Source organism: Ascaphus truei, chromosome 4, assembly GCF_040206685.1.
Source record: "Ascaphus truei isolate aAscTru1 chromosome 4, aAscTru1.hap1, whole genome shotgun sequence".
Classification (NCBI taxonomy): Eukaryota; Metazoa; Chordata; class Amphibia; order Anura; family Ascaphidae; genus Ascaphus; species Ascaphus truei.
The window spans coordinates 338,169,384-338,196,725 of record NC_134486.1 but is presented as its reverse complement, the minus strand read 5'-3'; the positions used below and the strand labels follow the sequence as shown (position 1 = coordinate 338,196,725).

The window sequence follows — 27,342 nt, the reverse complement described above, 5'->3', positions numbered from 1 at the left end:
TAATCACCACACACCAGTAAAATATTCATGAATGTATGTCTGGAGGAGAAGGCATATAATTCACTGCTGAGTCTCCTGTGAAGATAACACATTCTTCCCTGGCAACAAAAAGGAGTGAAAAACACAAACTGCAGGTGTTCAGGATAAAAAGCGGCTATACTTTAAAGATTAAATATGTACTTATAATTGTAAAATTAATTGCTTCAAGTAGTTGTGTATGCTTCTATCTTCCGCACATTAGACACAGCTAAGTGAGAGGTAGTGGATCTTGGTATTTTTCCTCATACTTTTGTTCTCACAACAGTTCCTCAGAAACACTTTGCATGAGGTAACTGCTGCATTGTAAGTATGGAAAGCAATGTAAAAATGAGCAGCTAGTTTCCTGGATTGGGTATGCACATGTGCACATATATTTTTCACAACAAAATGACATTTTGCACAAGAGCAAAATCTACTGAATGAGTAGCGACTTAGAATATGAAGGAACAAAAGAGCCACTTGACTCACCCTTTTCCTATCTGCATCACATCAGACACTGATCCTTGGCTTTTTCATGGTTAGCCCTGTCAATTCCATGCGTTTCTGAATTTCCTTACTGTATTAGTCTGCAGCGGTGCGCAAACTGGGGCGCGAGATTATCTGCGCGGGGGTGCTGTGTTTACAGAAGCCCCGCGCGCTTCCCGAAGGCACTGGAAGTGCCGGGGAAGCGGCGAAGGCCTCTGTAAACCTTACTTACGGTGGTTCAGGCGGCATCTGGAGACGCGTAGCCATGGCAACGTGGCGTCAACGCCGCGGGGTCATGTGACATCACGTTGCTATGGCAACATGACGTCATGATGCCCAGACGCCGGGAACCACGGTGAAGGAGGGGGGGCGCGCGGAGAGCAGGACAGCCGGCAGGCGGGCGCAGGGAAAAAAAAGATTGCGCTCCCCTGGTCTACTACATCTGGTGGGAGGCTACTACATGAATCCACTACTGTTGCTGTGAGGTAGTTTCTCACATTTCCCCAACGTCTGCTATCCTCAAGCTTTAGAGCATGACTTCTTATTTTAGAAAATTATTCTCTGAAATTTATTTCCCTCCGCCACCTTATTGAAACACTTCATATATTTTAAAGATGTGATCATATCCCCCTCGCCCTTCTTTCCTCCAAGCTACACATATCAAGGTCCTGAAGTCTTTCTTGATCATGTAGACCAGGGGAGTGCTAACTTTTGCTGCTGTGCCTCCTCCCCGCCCCCCGCCTTTTCTCCTCTGGTGCTCGCGCACCCCCCTTACCTTGATGCGGCGTCAAATGGGGTCATGTCACGTGACCTGCAGCGTCATTTGACGCTGCATTGCCATGTACATGAGTCCTGACGCCGTCAGAGTCCAGGTTAGTTTAGAGTTGCAGAGGCCTCGCACGATCCCCTGGCATTTAATTTAACTGCCATGGGGAAGAACGTGGGGCCTCTGCAACGCCGCACTCCCCTCCACCCCCCAGAAAAATCTCGTGGCCCCCTGGGTGGGGGGGGGGGGCCACTTTGCGCACCCCACTTTGCGCACCCCTGATGTAAACCATGCACCATTTAGTAGCCCTTTGCGCAATTTCTAAATTTATCTCTGTTCTTCTGGTGATTATGGTCTCCAGAACTGAACACTGTACTGTAGGTGAAGTCTTTCCAATGATCTATAGTGTCATCACTACTTATGTCTGCTGCTGTAGTAGTTGACAATAAATTGCCATTAATCCTGTGCCTTTGGATTATAGTGACCCAAGTGCATCTTTTTGTCATTAAATTGTAGCTGCCACGCTTTTGACAATTCCTCCAATTACCAAAATCATAATTTTTGTTTCTCCCCACCCCCTGGAGTGCCGACCCTGTTGCATATCTGTAAATAGGCGTAGTGGCAAGTGATTTAATTTCCAGACCTTCTATAATGTAGCTAATAAAGATATTAAATAGCACCACCAATGCCAGCACAGGTCCCAGGGCTGCTCCATTGTTCATCTTTCCCTCCTCTGAATGTACTTCACTTACCACAATCCCTTGCTGCCTTACCTTTAACCAATGTCTGATCCATTCAACCCCTTTAGAATCCATATTCCCAGCATTGCAACACGGTTATCATTCTTCTATGTGGGACAATGTCAAAGGCCTTACTGAAATCTAAGTAAGCTACATCTAATCCTCCAACCGTAGTCACTCGGTCTACAAAATCAATGAAGTTTGTTTGACATGATCTCCCCACAGCAAATCCATGCTGCCTGTGATCTCGTAAGTTGTTAGACTTTAGCTATTTAAAAAACTCGTTCTTTCAGCAGTGTCTTCATTAATTTACGCATTGCTGACACCAGGCTCACTTCCTTGTAGTAACCAGCCTCTTTTCCATCATTTTCTATCTTCCTTCCTTCCTCTAAATGCCTATATTGCTTAAAAGCTGTCATTTTGCCTTCGCAATACCTGCCACCTCCTTTGAGAACCATAGCTGCTATTCTCCAGTCTTCTGGAACTACACCTGCTAATAGTAACTGGTTAAATAGTTCTGTTACTGGTGTTGCCTGCACCTGCTTAAGCTATCTTTATATTATTTGATGTATCCCATCCCATTCCATTCGGCTCTTTGACTTCTACCTTTAGTTTTGACAGTACCATTAAGATATTATCCCCTGAAAATGGACTTGTTTCTACTTTCTTTTCATTTGTTCTTTTTTTCTAACTGTGGGTTGCTATACGTTTGTCTCCCTCAACATGATCCTATCCTTGTGTATAATCTTACCATCATTACTCGTTTTAGTTTTTCTCCATTCAAAATTATTTCATCCCAATTCTTTGCCTGGACTATTTTCTCACCTGATTGACCTGATATCATTTTCTATCTTCTTTCCTTCCTCTAAATGCCTATATTGCTTAAAAGCTGTCATTTTGCCTTCGCAATACCTGCCGCCTCCTTTGAGAACCAGAGCTGCTTTCTTTCCCCGGTACCTTTACTAACCTGCCTGACACACAGGTCTGCTGCTTTTTAGATGAATTTACTAGATCTGTTCAACACATTTCTTCCTGTCGTAGTCTGTGCCAGAAAATACGTTTTCGAGGGCAGATCTACTTCGGTAAATATCTGTATCTGTTTTTAAAAATGTCCTTGCATATTTAACATTTCCATATGTTGTGGGCACCCTGTGCAGTAAAAGGCCAAAAGTGAAATTGGAGAAGCAGCATGTTTAATACTTTAAATGTAGATTTGACATTTTGTTCCCACCAATCGGTCAAATAGAATTTTTCTTCTTTTTTTAAATAACGATGTCTCTATAGTGACCACATGCTTTAGTTTGCCTTTACTATTGTAACCTAATCTGTTTTTTGTCATGGAACCATTTGTAAATAATTGCTTGTACAGGTTAGTCTATGATCAATACTTTTTTTTTTTTGTTTGTCAAAAAGGCATTAGAATTAATTAAGGGAGATTCTATGGAAAGCATTAATTAACCGAGAACATTAAAATAGAACCATGCTGTTGTTTACACAACAGGGAAACAAGTGTCATTTTTTTAAATAGGTGATTAAATCTGTTTCTAAGGAATCGTTCTAGCTTGAGAACGTGTTTTTAAAAAAATGTCCTCAATGTGGAGCTGATACTTCAAATATTCCAGGTATTTTAATTGGACTTTATTCTATATATATTTTTTTAATGTAGTTGTGAGTAATTGATTCATATGCAAGCGGTGGTTATTTAAGACACACATATTTTGTGTCATATTTAATCAACAATGCTGAGGCATTCTCTGAAAAGGACATTACAGAAGCAATCTCCTACAAATTGAGTATTTATAAAATGCGTTTAATTATCCAGTTCCCTAGATATTTGTAGTTTTCCCCCTTGCCGGATTTGATGCACACAATAGAAAGCTGCAGTGCCATCGCCTGATGTTGCATTGACCGAGGACTTTGCTTCTAACCACGTGGTCTCTCCTGTGGGGAACTGTCCAGCATCGTGTGTACACACACCCAACATTTTTAGAGGACTCCATAGAAGAAAAATCTAGTTAAACCCAGGATACTGTTCTTTGAACCACAAGCTATTTACTCTCGTCAAAGGGGAGGAAAAAAATCTATTTTCTTGGGAATTTTTATATTTGAGAAACTGTACTCTAAAATGTAAATAATTAGAATTTTTAAACGCGGCCGCACAGTTAAAGTTGGCAGCATTATTGGAAATTATACCATACAACTAGTCTCTAGTCTGAGTGGTTTGAGCCCTCTCAATATTTAATGTGCATAAAAATTGCAGTAGCTCCAAAACATGATTTTAAGACTGACTAGATTAATTTCATAAGGTTGAACTAAAATATGTTTTCAAAGGGCTGGGGCTTTAATCTATTTACTATTGGGAGCAACCATGAAGCATTGTGTTGCAATCATATCCAGCAAGGGAGGAATTAAGGAAATATATTCTCCCCTTTGTTTTACTGTAACGGTTTTCTTTTCCTGCTATAATTAAATTAGAAAGAATTGGGACGTGAGGAGATGTTTTTCAGTGTGAGAGGATTCGGTATGACAGAGTTCACTGAAAGGGAGTCCCCTGTAGTATAATCTTTGAGTTGATTTATTGAAAGAGCTAGGCTAATATCTGCATTTCAGAGATAAATATAGATTTAATGAAAAGGATTGGATTGTGAAATGCAATTGAAGGTACTGTCTCACTTGTTTCATCTCCATACCCTTTGTTTTTGCAAATCTCCATAAGAACATCATAGTGGCATAGTTGAACAAAATAGATATGTGCTGAACCTTTCTCTTTAATATATGAGCTTGGCTTAGCACATCTCATAAAAAGAAACCCAGGAAAGTAAATGTGATGTGTAAACCGGTGTGTATTATTATTATTATTATTATTATTATCGTGTATCTGATAAAGCACCAACATATTCCGCAGCTCACTATAGTGGGGGTATAGAGATTTGATAATTACATAAACCGTTGCATACAAATATGGACAAAAGGATACAAAAAAGGTAAGGCCTCGTCCATGGTTGTTGCTTGCTGGTGGAGGCGCGCTGAGGCGCGCTTGCGCTCAGCACTGAGCCCCTACAGCCGCAATTAGAGCGGCTTTAGTAGGGGCTCGCCTACGCTTCTGCAAGCGTGTGGAAGCGTAGGTCTTAGGGAAATGTAAAATTTCCCCGCTTGCCGGAGCGCAGGGCCGGTCACGTGAGCGGTTTGCCCAATGAGGGCGAACCAGCTCCGTGACGTCACTGGCCCGTCCCCTGACGGCGCGCAGGGAAAGCACCCGCAAGGCCAGGGAAAGCACCCACTTTCCCTGAGCCTCAGCGCGCCTCAGCACGCCAGCGGGAAGCTTGGCCGAGGCCTAAGAAGGGCCCTGCTCGTGAGTGCTTACAATCTAGAGGGTTATGTACAGTATTCATTTGTAATTCAGATGTGAAGATTACATTATTTAGATATTATGATTACTTATTAGGCTTTATTCTATTACTTCAGTGGGGCTCTGCGGCGCTAGTGCCGGATCGGCACTATTGCACTTGATAAAATAAAGCCCATTGTCTATGCCACGTGTATAGTACGAGTTGCTTCTGGGTAGTTTATTTTGCTCCAATGACTGCTAATTCTTTTAATGCGGCGGATTTTCAAATCGGGAAGTACCACTGCTTTTACTGGTATGTATTTCAGGAACCAAGGGATCCTTGCAGCTGAATATGAGGTTCAGCACTTGGAGAGGGGGGGGACCCCATGGTTTCCAACCTGGTTAAAAAAAGATAAAAAGGAAATAGTGGGTGGGGACAGGGAACTGCTGCTTTAATAGTGAGTTGCACTGGCCATCTGATATAATTGAAAACCACCATTTGGAAAACTCTTTTACCAAACTACCAATTTGGTCTTGTACAATGACTTGAGAGGGTGAGGTGTACATTCTTGTAATGAGTAATTTTACAGTATTGTAAATACCAACTCCTTGGCTAAACAAGTACTAGTATACTAAGCTTCATTTTAATTAATGAAATGGTTAAGGATCAGTTGGTAATCATTATACATTTATGGAGTGTATGCGCCCATTGAAGAATATTTATTATTTGGAATGCAACTGTCCATGATTTGAACGTGGATGATACCTCTATACTGAGAGCTTCTAACTTCCATATTACACACAACACAACATGTATGCATTTAATTGTTAAAATACTTTGACTGTTTGACATTTAAGGGGAATAATCTGAAAGGTTTTTTTTTTTATTTTTTAAATGATATCTTTTTATTTATTTTGGTAAGAATTCATACATTTTCAGATCTTGGCATTTGTAGGCATCTCCTGTTATTTTGTGTCTGTCTATGAAGTGTGAAGTCATTGGTTCCTTTTGGGGTATGTCTGATACCGTACATCATGGGTTTCTCACTGCTTGGTAATGTCTGGTGAATGAATATCTGGTTTACACAATAAATGTTACCTTGACTAATAATTTGGGAGCTGAAAAAGCTGTTGCTGTCCTTGTAGTATGTTCAGTACATTTGGTTTCTTTTATCTTTAGTGTGATCATTTTTGCGTAGATTTTCTCTGTATCCTTGGTCGGCTTGCTTTGCTCACTGTCATTTTGAATGTACATGTATGTTTGGCGTGCATGACACTTTTTTTATTTTTTATAAATTTTATAAATTTTTATAGATACTTTTGTGCCATCCTTGGCTTTCAATTGTGTGATGTGCTGCAGAAAATATATTGTCTGCTTATTGTGTTTTTACTACTACTTTGAGCGATTTTGAGCTGATAGTAGTAACCCTGCCGTAAACCCGGCAAAAGATTGACAAAACAGAAGAGAATTGTTCTTAAATATTCATCACTGTTTTGTGGAATACATTTTCCTTGAGAGCCATGTCAAACTGATTTCTACAGCAAATGCATTATATTCTATACAAATAAGCAACTATTAATATACTTGTTAAAGGGAAGTCTGGTTTCTCTGGAGGAGTACTGCATATCTAGCCAGGGATGATTCTCGGTTTACCAGTCTGCCCTCACTGGCAGTAAGTCCTGGTAAGAGCAGGCCTGCCAGTACTTATCATGGGGTTTCCCCACTCCCAACAGTACCTTTGAGTGACAGGTGAGGAGGTGGAAAATGCCTGGGTTCACCCAATCCTGTGTCAGACCTGGTGCCCTCCTCCTGACTGTACTTAAGGGGATTGCGGGACAAATTTAGTCCGTGCCTCTCCCCACTTGAGAGAGGCAGGTCACACACAGGTTGCCTGAATACTGGCCTTCTCTGTTCCTCTTCCCCTTTGGGGGAGAGTGAGTGTGCACCTTTTCCCTGTTCCTGATAGAGGATCAGGGAAGAGCAAGGACTGCTGCGGAGGCCCTTGACCCATAGTGCAGATCCAGGGACCATCCTACAACTGGATACAACACCAGAGACTGCATAGGGCAGAGGCTTGCTGTGACTGCATTGAGCTGAACAGAATAAACCGTTCCAGTTATTATACGTCCTGCCTGGTGTGTGATCTTTCTGGGAAAGGAGAGGGGATTGTGTTCTAGCGTGGGAGATCGCCTCCATACATCTGCTGAAGATGGAGGTGCTGTACCACTTGAGATCTATGTTGGGTATGTACCCCAGAAGCTTGTCAGCTTGTCCTTTGTCCCCTCAAACATCGGCGGATGACTCTGCCATCCTGCTTACCAACAGGTAGCATGCATGACACGCTGTAATGGCAGAATCTCTCATCGGGTGGGGGAAACACCGTTACACATACAAAACAAGGGGCGAGAAAGCTACCTTGAGTCCCAAGTGAAGGGCATCATCACCATGATCGGGGGGCCAGGCTCCCCTCTTACCTCCTTTTCTACCCTAGCCTCTTTCTCTCCCCCCCCCCCCTGCCTTCTGGTGACGCGGTCAGGGGGCAGGTGGGGTCAGGGGCAAGGGAGGTTATTTAGGGCAGCTGGCAGGGCGTATGGTCAGTCCGTGCCCTGCCAGCACATGCAGCATGGAGCTCCATTTTAGCTCTGGTGATGGGCCTCCCACGTGGCAGGGGCAGCAACTTGTGTGCCAGCTGTCGGGTGGGGTGGAGGGGTGATGTGCTGGTGGGATGAAGGGCAGGAGAAGTCTTGTGCGGCTGGTAGATGCTGTGGGAAGTCCCGCACAGCTGAGAAGAAGCTCCGGCGCATGTGGTTGATGGTGGCAGCAGGGGAGGTCGCTGGAACGCATTCGGTGGTAAGTTTAGGGCCTGGGCCCCTGCGTTGCTCCACTTAAGCCACCTCTGCGGTTGTCCCACATGGGCCCAGCCGTGGTGGGAGCCGTCTGCTGAAGGTGGAGGCGGTGGGCAAACGCGGCAGTACGGTGGTCTGGTGGCGGGGTTAGCCTCCTGCACACCTGTCGGATGGAGATTTGGAGGGCAAGAGGCTGGATGGGCCTTGTGTGACGACAGCTGGAAGGAGAGCTGTTTGGAGGATGCCGGCAAGTGGTTGGAAACGTCCGACGGCCCCCAGGAGTAGTGTGACTGGTCAGAGAATGGCTGGGGGTAATAGGAGGCCTTTGCCCCTGGTGTCTCCCCCTGCTTCCCTAAGGTTTCCCCTGGGACTGTAACTAGTCCATGAAGGGGGGGGGGGGAGGGGTAGGGGGGGCGCATCTATCCACGGTAGCTCGTGCTCTGGGGGTATTTCAGTTCAAGTGGGGCTCATGGGGAGCAGACCGCCAGGGGTCCCTAGTGTGTGTGTGGGGGGGGGGAGGTTTGCGCATGTCTGGCAAGGAGTGGGGCCTGTGGATGTTAATGTGGCAGGGGCTGTGGTTCTGACTGCAATTTTGATAGGTGTACTTCAAGAGCTTGAGGGGCAGGGGGCATCCCTGTTGCGGAGGACAGGCTGCGGTTTCCAATACGGCCAGGCTGGGTTCATCATTAAGTATGACGGAAGCATGGGGTATAGGGGTCACGCAGTCAGTGGCTGCCAACCTGCTTAGATACGAGTAATGTGATGGATGTGTTTTACAGGGGCACATACACGTGCCAGGCAAGCTCCCTGGGGATGCATTGCTAGCCGAGGTAGAGAATATAATTTGGGGGAGTATGTTGGATTGCTACTTTTAAAAGCATACTGACTTTGATTCTGTGACTAGAAAATTGGTTTGGGTCCGATGGGGTATACTTGTCAGATATTGGTGCCAATGTATTTAATAATGCCATACAAAACGGGCTTGTGAGGGTCCTGGTGGGTCTGTCAGTATGTGGCTAGTTTAAGGGGCGTTAAATAGCCCCGTAGGTGGCGGCATTGGGGGGGTAAGTGTGCTTATCCTTGCCAGAAGGGGCTCTGTACTTGGTAAAGCCCAGTGAGCCTGGGCGTGGCGAGTGGGCAGAGCTCATTTTTAACATTAGTTCTGGGAGCCCACTTGCGTCAACGGCCGGGTCATCTGAGCCTGATTTGGGTGTCACCGTTCATCGGTTCAAGGACTTTTGACTTTTAACCCTTTTGTGCGAGCCTCTGGCAGGGGTAGCACTTGCCAATTATTTAATGGCTAAATAAAAGGCTGGGGCCTTGTACCTACAGACCTTGTCCTGTTGTTATTTGTGTGTTATATATGTGGGGTTCTGGGTACTTGGGGTGGAGAGGAGGGAAGCTCCCTCGCAGTCTCCCAGGTCATGACGGCAGACCGCATATAAGTATTGCATTTCAGCGCAGAGTAACCATTGGCTGAAAGATGAAGTCAGAAAGGTTCAATTTTAATTTCATTTGAAGTGTTTTTTTTTTTTTGTTTTTTTTTTACTGATATTTTAACAAAACGCAAAACCCCAGCAAGCTCTTTTTGGGAACCCCTGAGCCCCCACAAAATATATATGTATATGTGTCAAAAAGGAGTGCTATTGAGCATGGCACATGTATACAACAGACGACAGAGAAGCCCAATGCTACATCCAACATGACAGAAATACACAGTAAAATACTTATATATTCTCTTGAAAAGGGTCATTTAGTTTTGTTAACCTATTCTCAGCTGTTTCAGCTGTCTCAGCTGTTGAAGGTTAGTGGCTCCTCCTTCCCAGGTCTTAAGCCCGCCCCACCACTTCCCAAGTTAGTAGGTCCTTGGGCTTCTCTGTCGTCTGTTGATTATAGTTTACCAAGCTTATGAAATCTCACAGGTCTCTGTCAAATGTACTGTATAGCTAAAGACCCTTCGAATGCTTTGTTCACAATAGTTTCATCTGATTAGAACTATCATGTTGGTCCCTTACAATGTCAAATTTTACAAGAAATCTACATTTCTCTGTCCCTTGCCAGTCCGAATGAAGGCTGATTAAGCCACGCCCGATGGGGGTAGATCAAAATTAGATTCCATGTCCCTATAAGGCTTCCTTGCCTAAGGATCCGCACATGTCATTTTTTTCCTACTCGCAAGGTTTGTTATATTTGCGGTACAACTAGGGACGGGGTGCCTTCATGCTTACCCATTACCGGGCAGATTAGATTTGGCCGAAGTCTCCTAATGCCACAATACATTTGTTTGACCATTGGTAAGCAAGCAGGTGTGTGCTAACTTGTGGCCTTAGCCACTGGGTTAAAACCAGTTTGTCCGTGTATTTGTGGTACAGTATTCAGCCACAAGCTGTGTTCTGCTTACCTGTGGAGGATATTGTTGGTGTGAGGGCCCATGAGTATGAAAACAGGCCACGCTGATGCGGTCTAGTGATCCAAAGGCATAGTATCCTTCCATGATCAAAATTCTCAGTATGACCTACTAAGATCCTCTGGGGAGTTCTCGTGCTACTCAAGTTGGAGCAGTATATGAATGGCTCCGTATGGTGTGCTTCAGAAGCTGAGAAGTGCCTTGCTTTGTTCCCTTTTATATTGTACTGGTAAAGTTTGTTTCTTACTTTTTCTGTTTTTCGTTCTTGCTGTTCAGACATTGGTAGTGGTAACCTTTGGTTGCACAAGACTCTCCAATATGTAGGGTATTAGCCAATTAATCACATAGACTAACTATTGTGCCTCCGTGCTGCCAGTGAGTTTGGCTAGAAGCTGTGCTGAAACAGCATTTACTTGTGTGTAGATAAATGTTGTTGCTCTGATTTTTGCTTGTGGCTGTGTGCTTTGCTTTTGGAGTGCCAGATAAACCAACTGTTGATGAAAGAGGGGAATAAATCAGTCCAGAGAGGGGTTTACAGAGGATTCAATATACAATGCACATATTGTGGAAGTTTTGGCATCATTGTTGATTATTTTCTATGGCTGTAGTTTTTTTTTCTTCTCACCTTGCTAAGAATCGCACTGCTTTGTCCCTATTCGTTGGTATAGGCATAGGAGGGACATTGAGCTAAAAGGTGAATTATTGCGTTAATTTCATTTTCTTCCAGTCCCTCGATGACAGTACAATTTTTTTCCTACTGTGGAATTTTTCTTTATTCTTGCATTGTTTGGCTAGATATGTAACTGGTGTCAGGAGGAGAACGAGGAGCTTTAAAGGGGATGTGGAAACTGATTAGTTGAAGTTGTGTCCTACACCCAATTGGGCATGGTTTAATCCCCCTTTTTTTGTACTGGCGTGCATGGAATAGGAGAAAGAGTTGAGTAAGAATAAATTCCCTTTTCTCCATGACCAAAAGGACTAATAGAACTTTGAACTATATTAATAATAATAATGATAACTTTATTTCATATAGTGCTTTTCTCCCAATGGGTCTCGGCGCTTCACAATGACCGTATAGTGCGCAGTATGCAGCACATACATGTAGGAATTATTCCACAGTCCCGGTCCGGAGGACCTTTCAATCTCTGTTTTTGATTCCTAAGGCACAGGGAGATGAAGTGACTTTCCCAAGGTCACAAGGAGTTGACACCGGGAATTGAACCTGATTCAAATTAAGTGTCTTGACTCACTGAGCCACTCCTTCTCCCTCTCCCATATTGGTTGCTCTGTGTAAAACCCCAATTCACATACAGTATGCTTTACAGATATTGATTGCCTTTTGTTGTGGGTGTCCTGTATTTGAATAACCCAAAGTGACTTGTGTTTTAAATCCACTTAATACATGAAGCCCTTGTCCTTACCTTATTTTTTTATTTTTTATTTTTTATTTTTTTTAAGAATCTGAATACTTGTTAAAAGAACTTTCAAGAAATTCACTTGTATTCTAACAGTGCTGGAAAATGGGAAAAGAATGTAGGCTAACACTCAGGACATAGCTGTAGCTGTTTGTTATCAGTTGTTGATGTTAGTTCTATTCAGCACATGGGAATTATGTCAATACTGGCAAGGTACAAGAATGTAAACCGTAAAATTGATTTTTATTTTGAAACTGTTAGCAAAATGTAGCTCAATTTCTCACTTATTGTTACATTTTGTATTTTGTTATACATGTCAAATCTGTACTTGGTCTTAAACCTGCAGGCAATAATGACCTTACCCTAAAAAAGAGCCGTTGGATGTATCTTTGTTAAATATTTTTTTCTTTTTCACTGTAAAAATATATATAAATGAAAGTTTATACAATGTGTTGTATAATCTCCTAGAAATGGCGGCAGAAAATTTCAAAAGCTACAGGATGTTTTTTTAAAAAAAAAATGGTTTATTTTTCTGATTTGTTCTAGTATAGCATATCCCACAATTTGGGAATAACAGCCACATCAGAATTTCGTAATAACCAACAGATCATGCAGTGAAAATAAATGCACTTAATTTATATTTTAATTAAATACTGGTCGGTTGTTTGGAAAAAGCATGCTTTGTCTCAAGTTACCCAAGAGTAGGGTTGATATTCATGGCCATACAAGTTTGAAATATTGCATTAGCTATTTGGAACTGTCTGTATAGTATGTGACTGGTACAAAAAATACTAAGATTCTTCCAACGTCAGATACTGAAAGAGGTTAAGGTTTATGCATAACAAGCGACTACTAGTTACCTGCCTGTTGGACAGGATACTATTGGAATATAGATATCTAATTCAACACATACCCCTTCCCACCTAACATATAACACGCCTCGCTCTCGTTATCTGGAGGCCTCCGGTGTTGCACCAATCAGCCTGCCCAACTTCTGGAGTGGGGGCAGCGGCTTACACGAGAGGCTGCCACAGCAGTGGAGAGAGGCCTGCTGTGGGGGACAGGGGGGGGGGGCTGAGGCCTATTGCAGGGGGGGGAAATCTGGGCTTGAGGTCGGGCCCAACTGTCGGCTCCGGCCAGGCCCCCCCCGCAGCCGCCGGGCAGAGGACAATTGTCCTCGCTCTCGCTCCTTGTCGGTGGCCCTGATGGGCTACCGAGTCGAACTATTCTGCTTTTTTTCTCAACGGCTAACAGATACTCTCTATCCCGCCCCCCCTTGTATATGCCATCCCCCCTCCCCCTCCCTGTTTTAAGTAATATTTCACATTGAGTCCGGGATATGGGTGTAATGAGTCTGTTGTTGTTGTTGTTTTTTTTGTTGTTTGTTTTTCTTTCTGGGCAGTATAAACTTGTAGTGGGAGTTCTCAGTTTCTGCGTTGTCCATCTTTGCAGCCGTCAGCCATCCGAGAATTTATATCCTGGGTCTCCCCCCTCATTTCAGTCCTCCTCTCCTCTTGTCGCATGGCCTCCCTCGTTTCTTCCTCCGCCCGATGACATCTCCGCCACATACTTTTCTGCTTGTCCGTGCGTTTGTAAATGTCTTTACTCCTGCGTCTGTAAAGATTTGTAAGGTTGCTGGGTATACCAGGGCAAATTTTCTTTTTTGTCTGAATAAAGTGGTGCATACTTTACTGAAGTCTCTCCTTTTTTTGCAATACTGCGACTGAGTAGTCCTGAAAAAAATCATAATTCGCTTTGACTCATATATCAGTGTCTCTAATTCCTTGAAGGCCTTGATGACTCTCGTTTTATCGTTGAAATTTAGGATTTTTGCTATTGTGGGTTTAGGCTTGTTATCATGTTCTGGTCTCATCATCCCCATTCTGTGCACCCTTTCCACCTGTAGCGTGTGCTCAGCAGCAAATCCCAGTTGCTTCGGCAGCCATTTTTCACAGAAGTCTGCTAGTTGGTTATGTTTTACAGTCTCTGGTACTCCGATAATTCTTATATTACTGCGTCTAGACCTATTCTCTAGGTCATCTAGCTTTTCCTCCAGCACAATGTCTTTTTTCCGCAGTTCTTCAACTGCTTGATGAGTCTGAGAGTTAATCTTCAATAGTACTTATTCTTGTTTCTGCCTCCTCTACTCTGGAGGTGTGTGCACTCAGATCAATTCTCAGCTCGTCTATAGACTTTCTGATATTTTCATTGCTGTTTTCTAGCTGTGGCAGCAGCTCTCTGACCACAGCCGTAGCTATAATTTCATGGTCTGACCTTTTCTGCTGCTGCTGCCTGTCAGCTCTCTCGCTCCGGTCTGTGTCCTCGGGAGCTGCCTCATGGCCGTCGGCCATCTTGGATTCCTCTCTCCTTCTCTCTGCTTTGTCCTGCCTCTGCTGCTGCACTTTTGGCGCCATCCGACGGGTCTTAGAGAGGTATTTTTCCATGCAACGGATGCCTCTTACTGCGGGGGTCTGGGCTGGTGTCTCTGCTCAGGGTTTTTCAGACCTGATATGTCGCGGTTATCTTCGTTTTCCCCACGGACCAGCGGAGCTTAGTGCAGTGCGTCTTACCGCTCTGGCGCCATAACCGGAAGTCTCTCGATACTTCCTTGAGTGTCTCTTTTTTGTTCTTCTCGGGAACCTTCCTGAATGATTGAGACCTTTTCCACATGTTGCACACGGCAGCACTACAGCAGTTTCTATTTAGTTTTTAGCTTTTTAAATGCACAGGAACATCTGTTGGTGTGGGATGATGTAATGAATAACCTGAGGATTGCTTTGCATTTAGTTTGTAAAAGCAACAATAGATTTAAATAAGAAACCATTTTAGCCCCTAATTGGGAGTTGAGTTGAAGGCACTGGGAGCTTTATCACCTACCCAGGTTCCCAGATAGTAAGAGCCTTACTGTAGACATCAGGCTGTAAAACAGATTTTCCTCTTACAGCCCTGAATGAGTATTGATACGTGAAAGTGATCTCAAAGGCGGTTTTACACAAAAAGGTGCTCACTATTCTTAGTGATAAACAAAAAGTGAATACAATAAAATGTGAAAACTAAATGTGCATATAAAATCTATAGGTGGGGTATATAATGTTGTCACTCCCTGCTCAAAAAACCTCTGGTAGGGCCTGTCTTCAGACCCATAAGTAGAGCTGTGTTTGCACAATCCAGGGGGAGCATGTAGGAGAGAAACACAAACAAATCTAAGTGCAGACAATAGTGCAATGTATGGTGTAACACTTCAAATCTTGGCTCCTATGTGGGAGCCTACTCACAAGATGTCAATAGTTTTTAAAGAGACTCCAAAACTGTGGCAATACTGTGTCTTTAAACCAGGTCTGGATGTGCATCAAATGGAAATGTCCTCAGACCGGAATATCAGGAGAGATGAAGCTCAGCCGTATAAAAGAAAAATATCCATAGCACAGATCAACGGGATAACGTTTTATATTAAGAAAATAGAAATTTGCACTTACAATAATGCAAAATTAAAAAGGCACATAACACTCATGTGTATTATAGCATACGCCACTGGATACTGCCGCGCATCGCATCAGCCTCCGTTTGGATGCCCCGTCCCTTTCAGTAACCCTCTGCGGTCTGGAGCCTCCCCGCTGATCTCGTTAGCGGTCTCCGCTCCACCACGTCCTCGTAGGTGCACGTCACTTCCTGAGTTCTTCTGATGTAATCTGGCAGTCAGGAGCGCATCGGCCTAGTGCTCAATGATAGACTGAGTACTCCCACGCAACGCGTATCGCCAAAAACAAGGGTAAAGGCTTTGTCAGGAGTGTACCGCCTACATGATGATGCGTTCTAGATATACTGTGCAATTAATTATACAAATTAAAACAATGATGATCTGCGCTAATGTTATTAAACAATTTGAAGCAAATTGACTCGCCTAAATGTATTTCTCATTGAATCCTAGGAACATGACAGGCTAACTAGAAAACGATCATATATAAGGAGCAGACTGATAACTTTATACAGGTTGACGGAATCTACATTGTGTATCAATGCGTTCTAAATTCAACTTTAAAGTAGCAATACCACTAAACAGTGGCCAAACAGCATCATAATAGCAATCTACAATTCTGACATAAGCATAACTTGTAACTTTATACAACCTATCCTATTCAACCTATCCCCCCATTTATGTGCAAGACATCATGACATTTGTTGTACTAGACATGTCATCTTTGTCTGTATATGCTCAATATTTGTATTCTGTATAGGTTAATCATTTATATAACATCTAAGTTGCACATTTATGTGCAAGATATCATTTACATTTGTTGTATTAGGAAGGTCATCTCTGTCTGCATATGCCCATTATTTGTGTAACATCGAAGATATCATGAACTCTGTATTCACTGTGTGTTAGTTACAATTCTCTGAGTCTGTTATATGTTAAATTTTCTGTTAGATAGTTAGGTCAGCTGTGTAATTTCTGGTAGCATATCTGCACTATGTATTTTGTTATGCATTTTGTGCCAGTTAGGATTCTTCATGGTTATTTTATGGTCTATGATAAAATAGACTTTAGATGCTTAACCATTTTGTAGATGGATTGTCACAACTAAAAAGTTACAAGTTATGCTTATGTCAGAATTGTAGATTAGGATGCTGTTTGGCCACTGTTGAGTGGTATTGCTACGTTAAAGTTGAATTTAGAACGCATTGATACACAATGTAGATTCCGTCAACCTGTATAAAGTTATCAGTCTGCTCCTTATATATGATCGTTTTCTAGTTAGCCTGTCATGTTCCTAGGATTCAATGAGAAATACATTTAGGCGAGTCAATTTGCTCCAAATTGTTTAATAACATTAGCGCAGATCATCATTGTTTTTAATTAGTATAATTAATTGCACAGTGTATCTAGAACGCATCATCATGTAGGCGGTACACTCCTGACAAAGCCTTTACCCTTGTTTTTGGCGAAACGCGTTGCGTGGGAGTACTCGGCCTATCATTGAGCACTAGGCCGATGCGCTCCTGACTGCCAGTTTACATCAGAAGAACTCAGGAAGTGACGTGCACCTACGAGGACGTGGTGGAGCGGAGACCGCTAACGAGATCAGCGGGGAGGCTCCAGACCGCGGAGGGTTACCGAGAGAGATGGGGCATCCAAACGGAGGCTGATGCGATGCGCGGCAGTATCCAGTGGTGTATGCTATAATACACATGAGTGTTATGTGTCTTTTTAATTTTGCATTATTGTACTTGCAAATTTCTATTTTCTTAATATAAAACTTTTTTATCCCGTTGATCTGTGCTATGGATATTTTTCTTTTATACGGCTGAGCTTCATCTCTCCTGATATTCCTGTCTGAATATTTGATGCACATCCTGACCTGGTTTAAAGACAGTATTGCCACAGCTTTGGAGTCGCTTTAAAACTATTGACATCTTGTGAGTAGGCTGCACATAGGAGCCAAGATTTGAAGTGTTGCACATACATTGCACTACTGTCTGCACTTAGATTTGTTTGTGTTTCTCCCCCCCCCTCCCCCTGGATTGTGCAAACACAGCCCTGAATGAGTTACATTTATAGAAAGTAATGTCTGAGCATGAGGCATTATTATTTTAATATAAATTTGTAATGAAATAATTAATTTGATTGTAAATCACCAACACTTTTGATGGTTACTACTTGATATTGATGTTATCAAAGTATAAAATATTGAGGTACAGTTATATTTTATGCTTGTTAGTCAATATGCGGTCCATGCATATTTAATAAAGAAAATTAACCATAGGATTTGTTTTTTCTTTTAATTTACGAGGAGCTACCTAGACTTACAAAAGTCATCCTCACGTGCATTTGTAAAGATACATTGTAATATAAAATCTGTGTTCTGTTTTATTTCTTTTTAGATAAGTGAAGATGAGAAGAAGATGCACAAAAAGGATCTAATCGATTCAAATTTTGCATTTAGTGTGCCTAAATTGGAAGATAACGAAATTTACAAGGTAATATTTCGGTCTCCTCAATAAATTTTCACTTGTGTAATGGGAATGAAGTTTGGTGCTAGTATATCGCAGAAGTCTTGGGGGATGTTATGTTTTTATATATGAGTATTACTGCATGTTGTAAATTGTGTGAATACATATCAAATCTTACCACAGAACTACAGTAGAACAAGAATCATAATGCCTCGTCTAGGGTGGTGCTGAACGGACGCGCGCTCATATGCTGGACACGTTGCGACAATGCACATGGCCTGCGTGAGCGGGCGGGCGCGCCTGCTCGGTGCTCAGCCGCTTGCCGAGCAAGCAAAATTGATTTTGCTGCTCGCCAGCCCGTCACGTGAACGGTTCGCCCAATGAGGACGAACCAGCACCATGACGTCGTGGCGCACCCCCAGATGCGCGCGCACCTAGCCGGCCAGGAATCGTCCAGCCGAGGAGGGCGCAGCGCTGAAGCGCCAGCGCGCCTGTTTCCACCCTGAACGAGGCCTGAGCTGGACTTGAGTGACGGAGTCTGCAGTGGTCCCAACAATCAAAGTATAGGAAATGCCGTAAGCATAGCCAACCTGAGAAGATTTACATTTCATGTTAAATATATATTTGTCCGATAAGTATTCAGATCATTGGTCATAACAATATTAATAATTTGTTAGCTTGTGCCCTACCTGGCTGTGAATCTTTTATTGAGTTAAACTTCCCTCTACACATTCATGTACAGTATTGTAAATATGTTGTATTGCTGTGTGATTGGTCTAGGCCTGGGGTGGCCAACTTTTTTTTTTTCATGTGTGCCAACAATTGGGCACACAATTTTTGACAGGCCACTGTCCTACTGTCATGCTCCTCTCACTCAATCCCCTTCCCCATCTCCCTCAATTTCTCCCCCTCCCTCCTCTCTCACTCAAATCCCCCCATCTCTCACTCAATTCCCCCCATCTCTCCTCTCAATTCCTCCCCCCTCCTTCCTCTCACTCAATTCCTCCCCTCTCAATCAATTCCTTCCCCCTCTCCTCACTCAATTCCCCCCTCCTCCTCTCTCCCTCAATTCCTCCCACCACCTCCTTCCTCTCTCACTTAATTCCTCCCCCCTCCTCTCTCACACAATTTGCCCCCTTATCTCACTTAATTCCTCCCCCCAACCCTCTCACTCAATTCCTACCCCCCTCTCCCTATATTCCACATGTTCTTTCAAGCTTTGTCATCCTACTATAGTTGTAGTTCAGTGTGATTTAAAAGGATTTGGTTTTTGTTGTTACACTCGTCCCAGGTTATTGGCAAACTCTTCTTTAGGCGGTGGTTTGGCTATCACAGGTGGCTGTGCATGGAATTAGAGCTCGTTGACGTTCAGACTTGGAGGCAGCTGTGCTTGCACATGTGGTCATCCTTGCTGTTCAAAAACTAATGTCAACAGACATGCCGACATATGACGTAATCGTTTTTGCAAATCACTGGTAATAAATACAATGTAGGAATCCAGATGTCCATAAAGCTTTGCCAGAGAGCATTTAAACAGCTGGTCACTTTTGGACAGACCGTTTCTAAACTGAGAACTGCTTTTGATACTTCATTTTAGAGCCTGAGTGTGGAGAATTAGAATGAGAAGTGTCTCTTTGTATATAAAAGTCTGCTAGTGAAGTAATAAGGTAAACTCCACAGGTTGAGGTGCCACAGTTGAGAAAAAGGCAAAGGGGAATTAGAATATAAAGTATTGCCTGTAGCAGCAGCAGCAGCAACAAAACTGATGTGAAGGTTGTAGTATTTGAGCCTCTGTACATTTTATACGGCTATTGAAAACCAAAAAATTCTTTTGATAAAGTATTATGATGATGTGCCTGTTACAGGAAGGTGTGAAAAGTTGGGATACACTAATGAAGACAAAAACAATAATGATACCTCGCTCTACTGTACTTCTATATTGTAATTGAATGAAAAGGACTAATCCTAGAGTGGGTGCTACCTAGGAATTTCGGTTAAACAAAAGGTTTTTGCAAAATGAGGAAAAAATAAATCCCAACCTTATACACTTAAGAATCCAAACCCCATTTACAGTTTTATTTACAAAAAACATAAATTTACCCATCCCAAGAAACAAATACAATTTTTAACTTCACTGGAAAAAAAAAGCAATTTTTTTTCACAACTAAAAATGTAAATGAGGATTTAATCTTGGATCACTGTGTTTATAATTCCCCCCACCCCTTCATTTTGCAGTAGTTGGTATATAGAAAGGATACAGAAGAGCAGCCGGCAGAGGAGGTAGGAGTTATACTGAGGCAAGCAGGACAGCACGAGGTGAGGAGCGCGCCGTGGCAGCAGACACTGGAAGTAAGAAAGACTTCCGGGTCAGACCGCCGGATCTCGCTCCTCCTCAGCTATCCTGCTTGCCTCAGTAGAACTCTTACCTCCTCTGGCGGCCCGCCGCATATTATCTCCCAGTCACCGCGTACCATCATCTCCCGCCTGCCTCTGCCGACAGGCGAGGCGAGTGGGCCCCCAAAGAGCGCGGGCCCGCGGGCTGTGCCCGGTGTATAGCTAAGCCCATGCTCCAGAGGATTAATAATAATGATTGTGTATGATGATGGTGATTTAAGAACACCATGGATAAAAGAATGGAGACTGTCCATATTAGCCTTTCCTAGACTAGTGGTATTAATTTCAAGAGCTCTGACAGTCTATATAATTATATCACTCTTAGAAGTTAGTCGGACCCTGAGAAGCTGCAAGAACTCCAGTGAATGTCCTTTTTATTTTTGGATATACCCACCAGTTGATATATATAATTAAACAATTTTTTTTAAAATTCATTTTGAGAAATAGATTTTTGTGGAACTTTTCACTTTACATATTCTGAATAATTTTTTTGTTTTTATAAAGCCATCACATTTAATTAATACGATGTTTTTGTCATCTAGTTGTATTTAACACCAGTTGATCACATCTGCTATCTTTTTTTTCCCCACAAGTTGGCGTTATCATTTTTTCCCCTTTTCATACTGCATGGTAGTTGTAGGTTTCACATGTGCCTCCCTGCCTACATACCTGTATCTTATGTTTAAGGAGGAAATAATGAACATTGTAGACCAGCAGTTATGCTTCTGAGCGTTTCATTTTTTTTGTAACTGCGATGTTTTACTCCACATGCCTGCATGTTCAAGATGACTTAACCAATGTCTTATTCTTTGAAGGTTCCCTTTGAAGATGCTCTTGATTTAATACGGCCGAGAAAAGTTTTCCTCTTTAAAGGGTTTGCATTCATTCCACATAACGAAATTGTTGCAATTGTCCTGAATGACTTCAGAGCGAAGCTGTCAAAAGCTTTGGCAGTAAGTGAAACATTTTATATGAAAATATTTTGTATGTAATATGTCAATATTTTAACTGGTTGTGTCTAACAATGTTTTGTAACGTCTGCTTACAATGCTTACTTGTGTGGTTTTTTTTTTTTTAAAATCCCACATCAAATAAGGGGTACAGAAAGTAAAAAGGACGTGGATGGGTGGGAGGTACAGAAAAACAAAAGGTTAGGGGGAGATACATGGTTCATTTGACTCTCTTTACATTGACAACCACAGTAAATACTGGTCATCACATCTGCGATTCATATTTTTTTAATAACTAAAGGGTATACAGTCTTGCGTCTATCCCCCGTACACTCCTCCCATTCAGCCGCAGATCCCAACCTGTCACAAACCTCTCGACTAAGTCGTTAAGAAACCCTGTCATTTTGTCATAGCGTAGGATCTGCCATACTTTGTCCATTAGCACCTGAAGACTAGGGTACATCTGGGATTGGGCTGTTTGATAAAGCCAACCATGGGTCTGGATTCATGGAAATTCACAGAACCTTGTTTAGTAGGTAAAAAAAAAAAATCTGCTTCAAAGCTTTTGAGTTTGAAGGTACCAACCTGTCCGTATCCCCTGAAACAGAGGGGAGACACCTGACTATACATTTTTATTCAATTTGGCTGGAGTCCGGTAGCAACGGTACAGTAACTTATAACTGTTCTTCTTGATTATAGTATTCATGGCGACCAACACTGTGGCCTCCCAGAGGTCCCTCCACGTCTCTGGGTCCCTCAGCTCACGTAAAGCCACCACCCACTGCCTATTGGGCTACTCATCTGTCTCCCCTCTGGGATAATGCCTGGTATATAGTGGATATAAGGCCCTTAGCAACGTGGGCATTTCTACATACTGTTTCGAGATGGTCCCATTACAACTGGAGGTCGGAAATCCCTTGATACGTGATATACTCTGTATAAAGTACTCTGTATAAAGTGTCTGATTTGCATAAATCGAAAGTTATGCATATGGGATATCTTTTAAGGAAATTACAGGTTTTAACCGCACCATCCCTTATCATGTCTCCAGCTCTTGTAATACCGCTATCTAACCACCACTTGAAATGGTTGCTCTTCTATCCCGGTTTGAACATTGGATTAATAAATGGTATTGTTCTCTTGTGTTAACCCCTTTTTTCCCCCCATAGCATCCCAGATTTTAAAGGATAAGCAGGTAGTAGGGAACATATTCCCTTGTTTCTTGGTGATCCACATTGCAGGTTCTAAATTTAGCGGACTAATTAAATGATTTTAGATATCTAGCCAGCAGACTGTATTAGGGGGTACGCATAGGACCATTTGGGATATTTGTGCTGCCTTATAATCCAAGAAACGTGGTACTGCCAGGCCACCTTTCGCCGAGATAGAAGAACAGCCTGCCTCATTCTAGGTGTGAGATTGCGCTATATAAATGTCATAGCGTGTTTTTGTAGGTTCTCTAGGTCCCGCTGTTTAACCATAGTTGGGAGAGCTCTAAATAGGTCGAGGATATTTGGGAGAAGGGTAATTTTTAATTGAGTGCATTTTTCCTATCCATGAAATGGAATACTTCAGTACTGTTTCTAGGTCCTTTTTCACGGATTTGAACATGCATGTATGGATAGTTAGCCTGGTATAGCAAGTTATAGTTCCTCTGTATTTTAACTCCAAGATTAGTGTTTATTTTTGCCATTTGAAGTTGACGTCTATGCTTGTTAGTTTAATTACTTCTGGAGAGAGATTTAATGTTGAGGGCTTGCAATTTGTTAGTCTTGACACTGAACCATGAAACGGACTCGAACTTGTCAAGAGTATTATATAAATTGTGCAGCGTAGTCAAAGGTTTTGTTAGTGTGGCTATTACATCAGTTCAGTGTTTTTAAAGGTTTGGTATCATTGCTGGAAGGTTTAAAAGAGAAATCAAATAGACCTCTCAGGTACTGAAAGGGTTGAGATAGAAATCAAATCTTTACTGTGCAGATTAACTAAAAGGGCTTAATTTTAAAGTGCTTCTTATCTCTCTATTGTGAAGGACTTTGCAAGAATTTCTCCAGTATAAGTAGATATTCTGTACAGAACGTATATCAGCATGTGCAGTTAATTCTCACACTAATCTCTAGAACATGGTGTTTGAAAATGAATAAAGGGGAGGGGGGGGAAAAGTAGTCATTGTAAATGAGCAATAAAATATTGCTAATCCCAGACTAATCCTCTTCCTAGTTTTTATTGAATCTCGTAACACCATGTAATGTACCAAACTAAATATAGAGCACTATGGGTAAGAACTCATTGTAGTATAGAAAATCAATAGCTGGTGAAAAGCTGTTGCATATGTTGTCATTATTATTCCTTTAAGGACTTAAATGAACAAAAGGCAGTGGCATGTTTAGTGGGTTACATGTAGGTAATGTACTCCTTTTTAAAACAAGTTACAGACCATTTATAAGTATTTTTTTAAATATTTAAATTGTAATGTTTCCAGAGTTATTATAAGCCTTAGAGGATTCTCAGATTTACCCAATCTTTTTTGTGATCAGATTATTTGTAAATTTGTATATACAGGCAATTTACCCTCTTTGTTTTGCCTAAATGATTACATCTCCATTCGTCGAACAGGTAAAGGGAAACAACGAGTTTTGAATACATATGGCCCTGTGCCCTAATGAGGTACAGTGCACGTCATGAAATTGCCACCCCAAAGGCCCTTGGCTTGTTTCCTAGGAGCTGTCCACGTCCAGTGCTGATCGGCAAGTACACTGAGGGGCGAGGGCGGACCCTTCACTTCCGGAAGCTGGAAATGATCATTCCATAGAGCAGTGATCCATTAATGCCACAGAGGGGGCAGACACTCTGGCACCAAATGGGTTAAGGTTAATTTTAAATGTTTCAGAGGAAAACTATTAAATTGATAATTTTATTTTTTTCGACGGTTTACGTGAGATTTTTCCATCAGTAGGAGTCCATGTGATCCACCTCTTACACGGCTCTTTGCCGCTCCCTGCTGTACGCTAGTAGCAGGGAGTTGCACTCTGTCCAGGGGTCACAGTCTCTTTTGTATAGCGCGGGATACGCAAAATATCTTAAACAAAAAAAAAAAAATATGGATTGTTCACGTTAAATTTGAAAAGTTTATGATCACAAGAGGGTGTATTTCCTTGTCCATTTAAAACCTGCTAATACTGTACTATAATAAAATAGCACACATTGTTGGAATTTTGTTTTCTTCTCTAAAAAGTGGAAGAAAACGAATGATATTGGTACAGAGTATCATCTCACTGTAACCACTGAGTCCCAGGGAGCCCTGCAAAGCACTGCATCGTTCACTGATGCTTTAACTTTTGGATGAGCTCCACTGACATTTTCTAAACTCATTAGGTGCTTTATTCAGCCAGAAGGGAGGAGATCCTGTCTGTCAGAGATCAAGCTTGCTGAGTTTCTCAGTGGTGGTGAGCCATTGCCTCACAGCAGCTGTGATACAGGAAAGAGAAACCTGAGCAGGAAAGGAAAAGCCTCTACCATCTGTTCTTAAATATGAAATATCATTTTTGTTTGAATATCTTCCCCAGTAAGTGCGGAAGGCAAGCATTTCACTGCAGAGCAATCTGCCTCGGGCAAGAGCTTCTACCCGCCATTTCCTATGGGAGGTTTTCTGTAGGGAAAAAACAATTAGCCCCTTTAGCACGAGGGAACTGCAAGACATGGATAGTATTCCCTACTGGGGCCAAAGGAACTCTTTGCCCGTTTACATGTGTCATTTTAGTAAATTCGGTGTGCTGTCTGCTTCATAATGTAACCCAGTAAAGTTCTTAGCAGCAGATAATGGGTTTGTGTCGTGCTTGCCTATACTATACTGTAAACCGCGGCTGTTTGTTATTTGTGGGTAATCGCTGGGGCTGGTTCTTTGTACCAGTTATTTTCTATAACACTCAATAGAAATAACCATTTGAACCACTGCTTTCTATTTATAACTATTAGTAGTGTTGCAAAATATGATGTGGCTTTTAGGAAAGTTTTATATTGGGAATGAAATAGTCTTGCATATTTTTCATATGTATTTTTTGCAAGTGGGAATATTCGATTATTCTAATTTACTTTTCTCTTTTCATTCTGATAATTTTTTACTGTAAAATCATCCAGTAACCATCTATTTCTATCAATTGTCTTTTTATTGCAACTTTTTGTCACTACTAGGAGTGTCCAAAGAAAGCACTGCACAGTTCGATGTAGGAGGAGATTTAATAAGTTCTTATTTTGTTTTAGTTTAATATAACCACTACCGCTTTTGGCTGATCTTGGCTGTCAGTTATCAAGACTGAGATACACATATGTTTAAGAATGAACATAAATGATTCAATATTAAACATTACTTTACTAGTAATTACTGCTGTGGGTTTCAACCTTTTGTTTTCTCTTGGGGCACCTCTAACCACAGTGCTCGGTTGCCGAGGCACCCCCACAACAAGACAGGGTCACAGAGGACAGAGAGACAGTCACAGGAGAAAGAGACAGATGGACAGATGGGCAGGGCGTTGCAGGGATCAGAGGATTCAGAGGGGCAGAAAACACAACAGGACAGTAACAGAACACACACAACAGAACAGTAACAGAACACACACAACAGAACAAATACATGCACACAAGCTTGGTTAACACCCCAGGGGCTCCTGACACCTCCTGATGGGCTGCATTACCCAGCAGCAGCCAATCAGGATAGAGGAAACTGCCCTGCTCTCTCCCTGTTCTGGGAAGTCCTGCGGGGGACCCTTTTGATCCTCTCCATGGAACCCCAGGGTACCGCGGAATCCCGGTTGGGAAAAACAGTTACTGCATTGTTGCAAATTTTTGCATCCAGTTACCCTCCTGTTACATTTCCAGTAATGTTCTCTCAACCTATCTGCTGTTTATAGACCATCTGAAGCAGATGTTACAGCGGTTTGATAGCTTTTATTGTGTAGGGAGTGTTTGTCCAAAAGAAGCAGCTCGCTTTTAGTATGCTCTTTATAATACCTGTTCACACCTGCCAATTCACACGTGTATGGAAATCAACTCCTCATTAACCTCTTTATTGCAAGAGACCACTGCATTGGTTTAAAGTTCCCAAAAACTAAAGGTTATAACATTGTAGTAGCCTTGAGATGGCATCCTGAATGCAATTTATAAAACATATGTAACTCTTAATTAAGTTTGGTAAATATGGGTTTAATGATGGTTGACCTAGTTAAGTGTTTTTTAACCTTTGTTTGGTTAAGGAACCCTGTAATTATAGTGCAAAATTCTCAGGAACCCCAACCCTCTCTTAATAATGCACCCGAGATCAGATGCATTGTAAGGAACCCCAACCCTCTCTAATAACGTGTCCGAGGTCAGATACATTGTAAATTCTTCTGTAGTTGCTACAATTTTCAAATGACCTAAAAAATTGCAGGGAACCCTTTTGGGATGCATGTGAAACCCAGGGGTACCTCGGAAGCCATGTTGAAAAACACTGCCCTACTTTCTATCTGCGGTGCTTGTTTAAAATATGAGCAAAAGTAAGTATATATATATAAAATACTACAGTATATTGCCAGCTCTTTTGAGTAGAGGTAGTGGAGGCAAGTGGACTTTAAAAAGTCCAGACGAAGATGTTTTGAACATGTATCTCATAGTATGTTTTGTTGTACTTCATGATTAGTCCAAAAACTGTATATTGTAAAGAATGTTACAGTAATTCCAATAACACAGCACTAATAGCAGTGGTGAGAAACACCTCTAAGAAAATTCAGGCCTGACATGTTGAAAGAACATATATGCACACACACACATTCCCACTTGCATTTAAGTGGCTTGTCCTGTGGTACTTTTGATGTCCAAAACCTGTTAATATTCCATTTTCCTGCAGCCTAATTATGAATAGTCTCCTTCCTGAGCAATGTTATTAGCTTTTTAAATACCCAAATTAAGTTACCAAACCATTTGACGTCATACATAACCACATATAGACGTGTACACGTCACACAACATAGACTTTTAGTTTTGTACCCAATAAATATTAGTTCTATA

At 42.0% G+C, this 27,342-nt stretch overlaps 1 protein-coding gene across 2 annotated transcripts in view; it reads left to right on the top strand.

The window, feature by feature from the left end:
• PRIM2 (DNA primase subunit 2) overlaps positions 1-27,342 on the top strand; it is a 225,584-nt gene that overhangs the window by 45,405 nt on the left and 152,837 nt on the right. For both annotated transcript variants that reach the window (XM_075598113.1, XM_075598112.1), the window contains exons 6-7: positions 17,888-17,983; positions 21,166-21,303. In XM_075598113.1, coding sequence (XP_075454228.1) covers positions 17,888-17,983; positions 21,166-21,303 — 234 coding nt within the window. The remainder of the gene's footprint in view (positions 1-17,887; positions 17,984-21,165; positions 21,304-27,342) is intronic.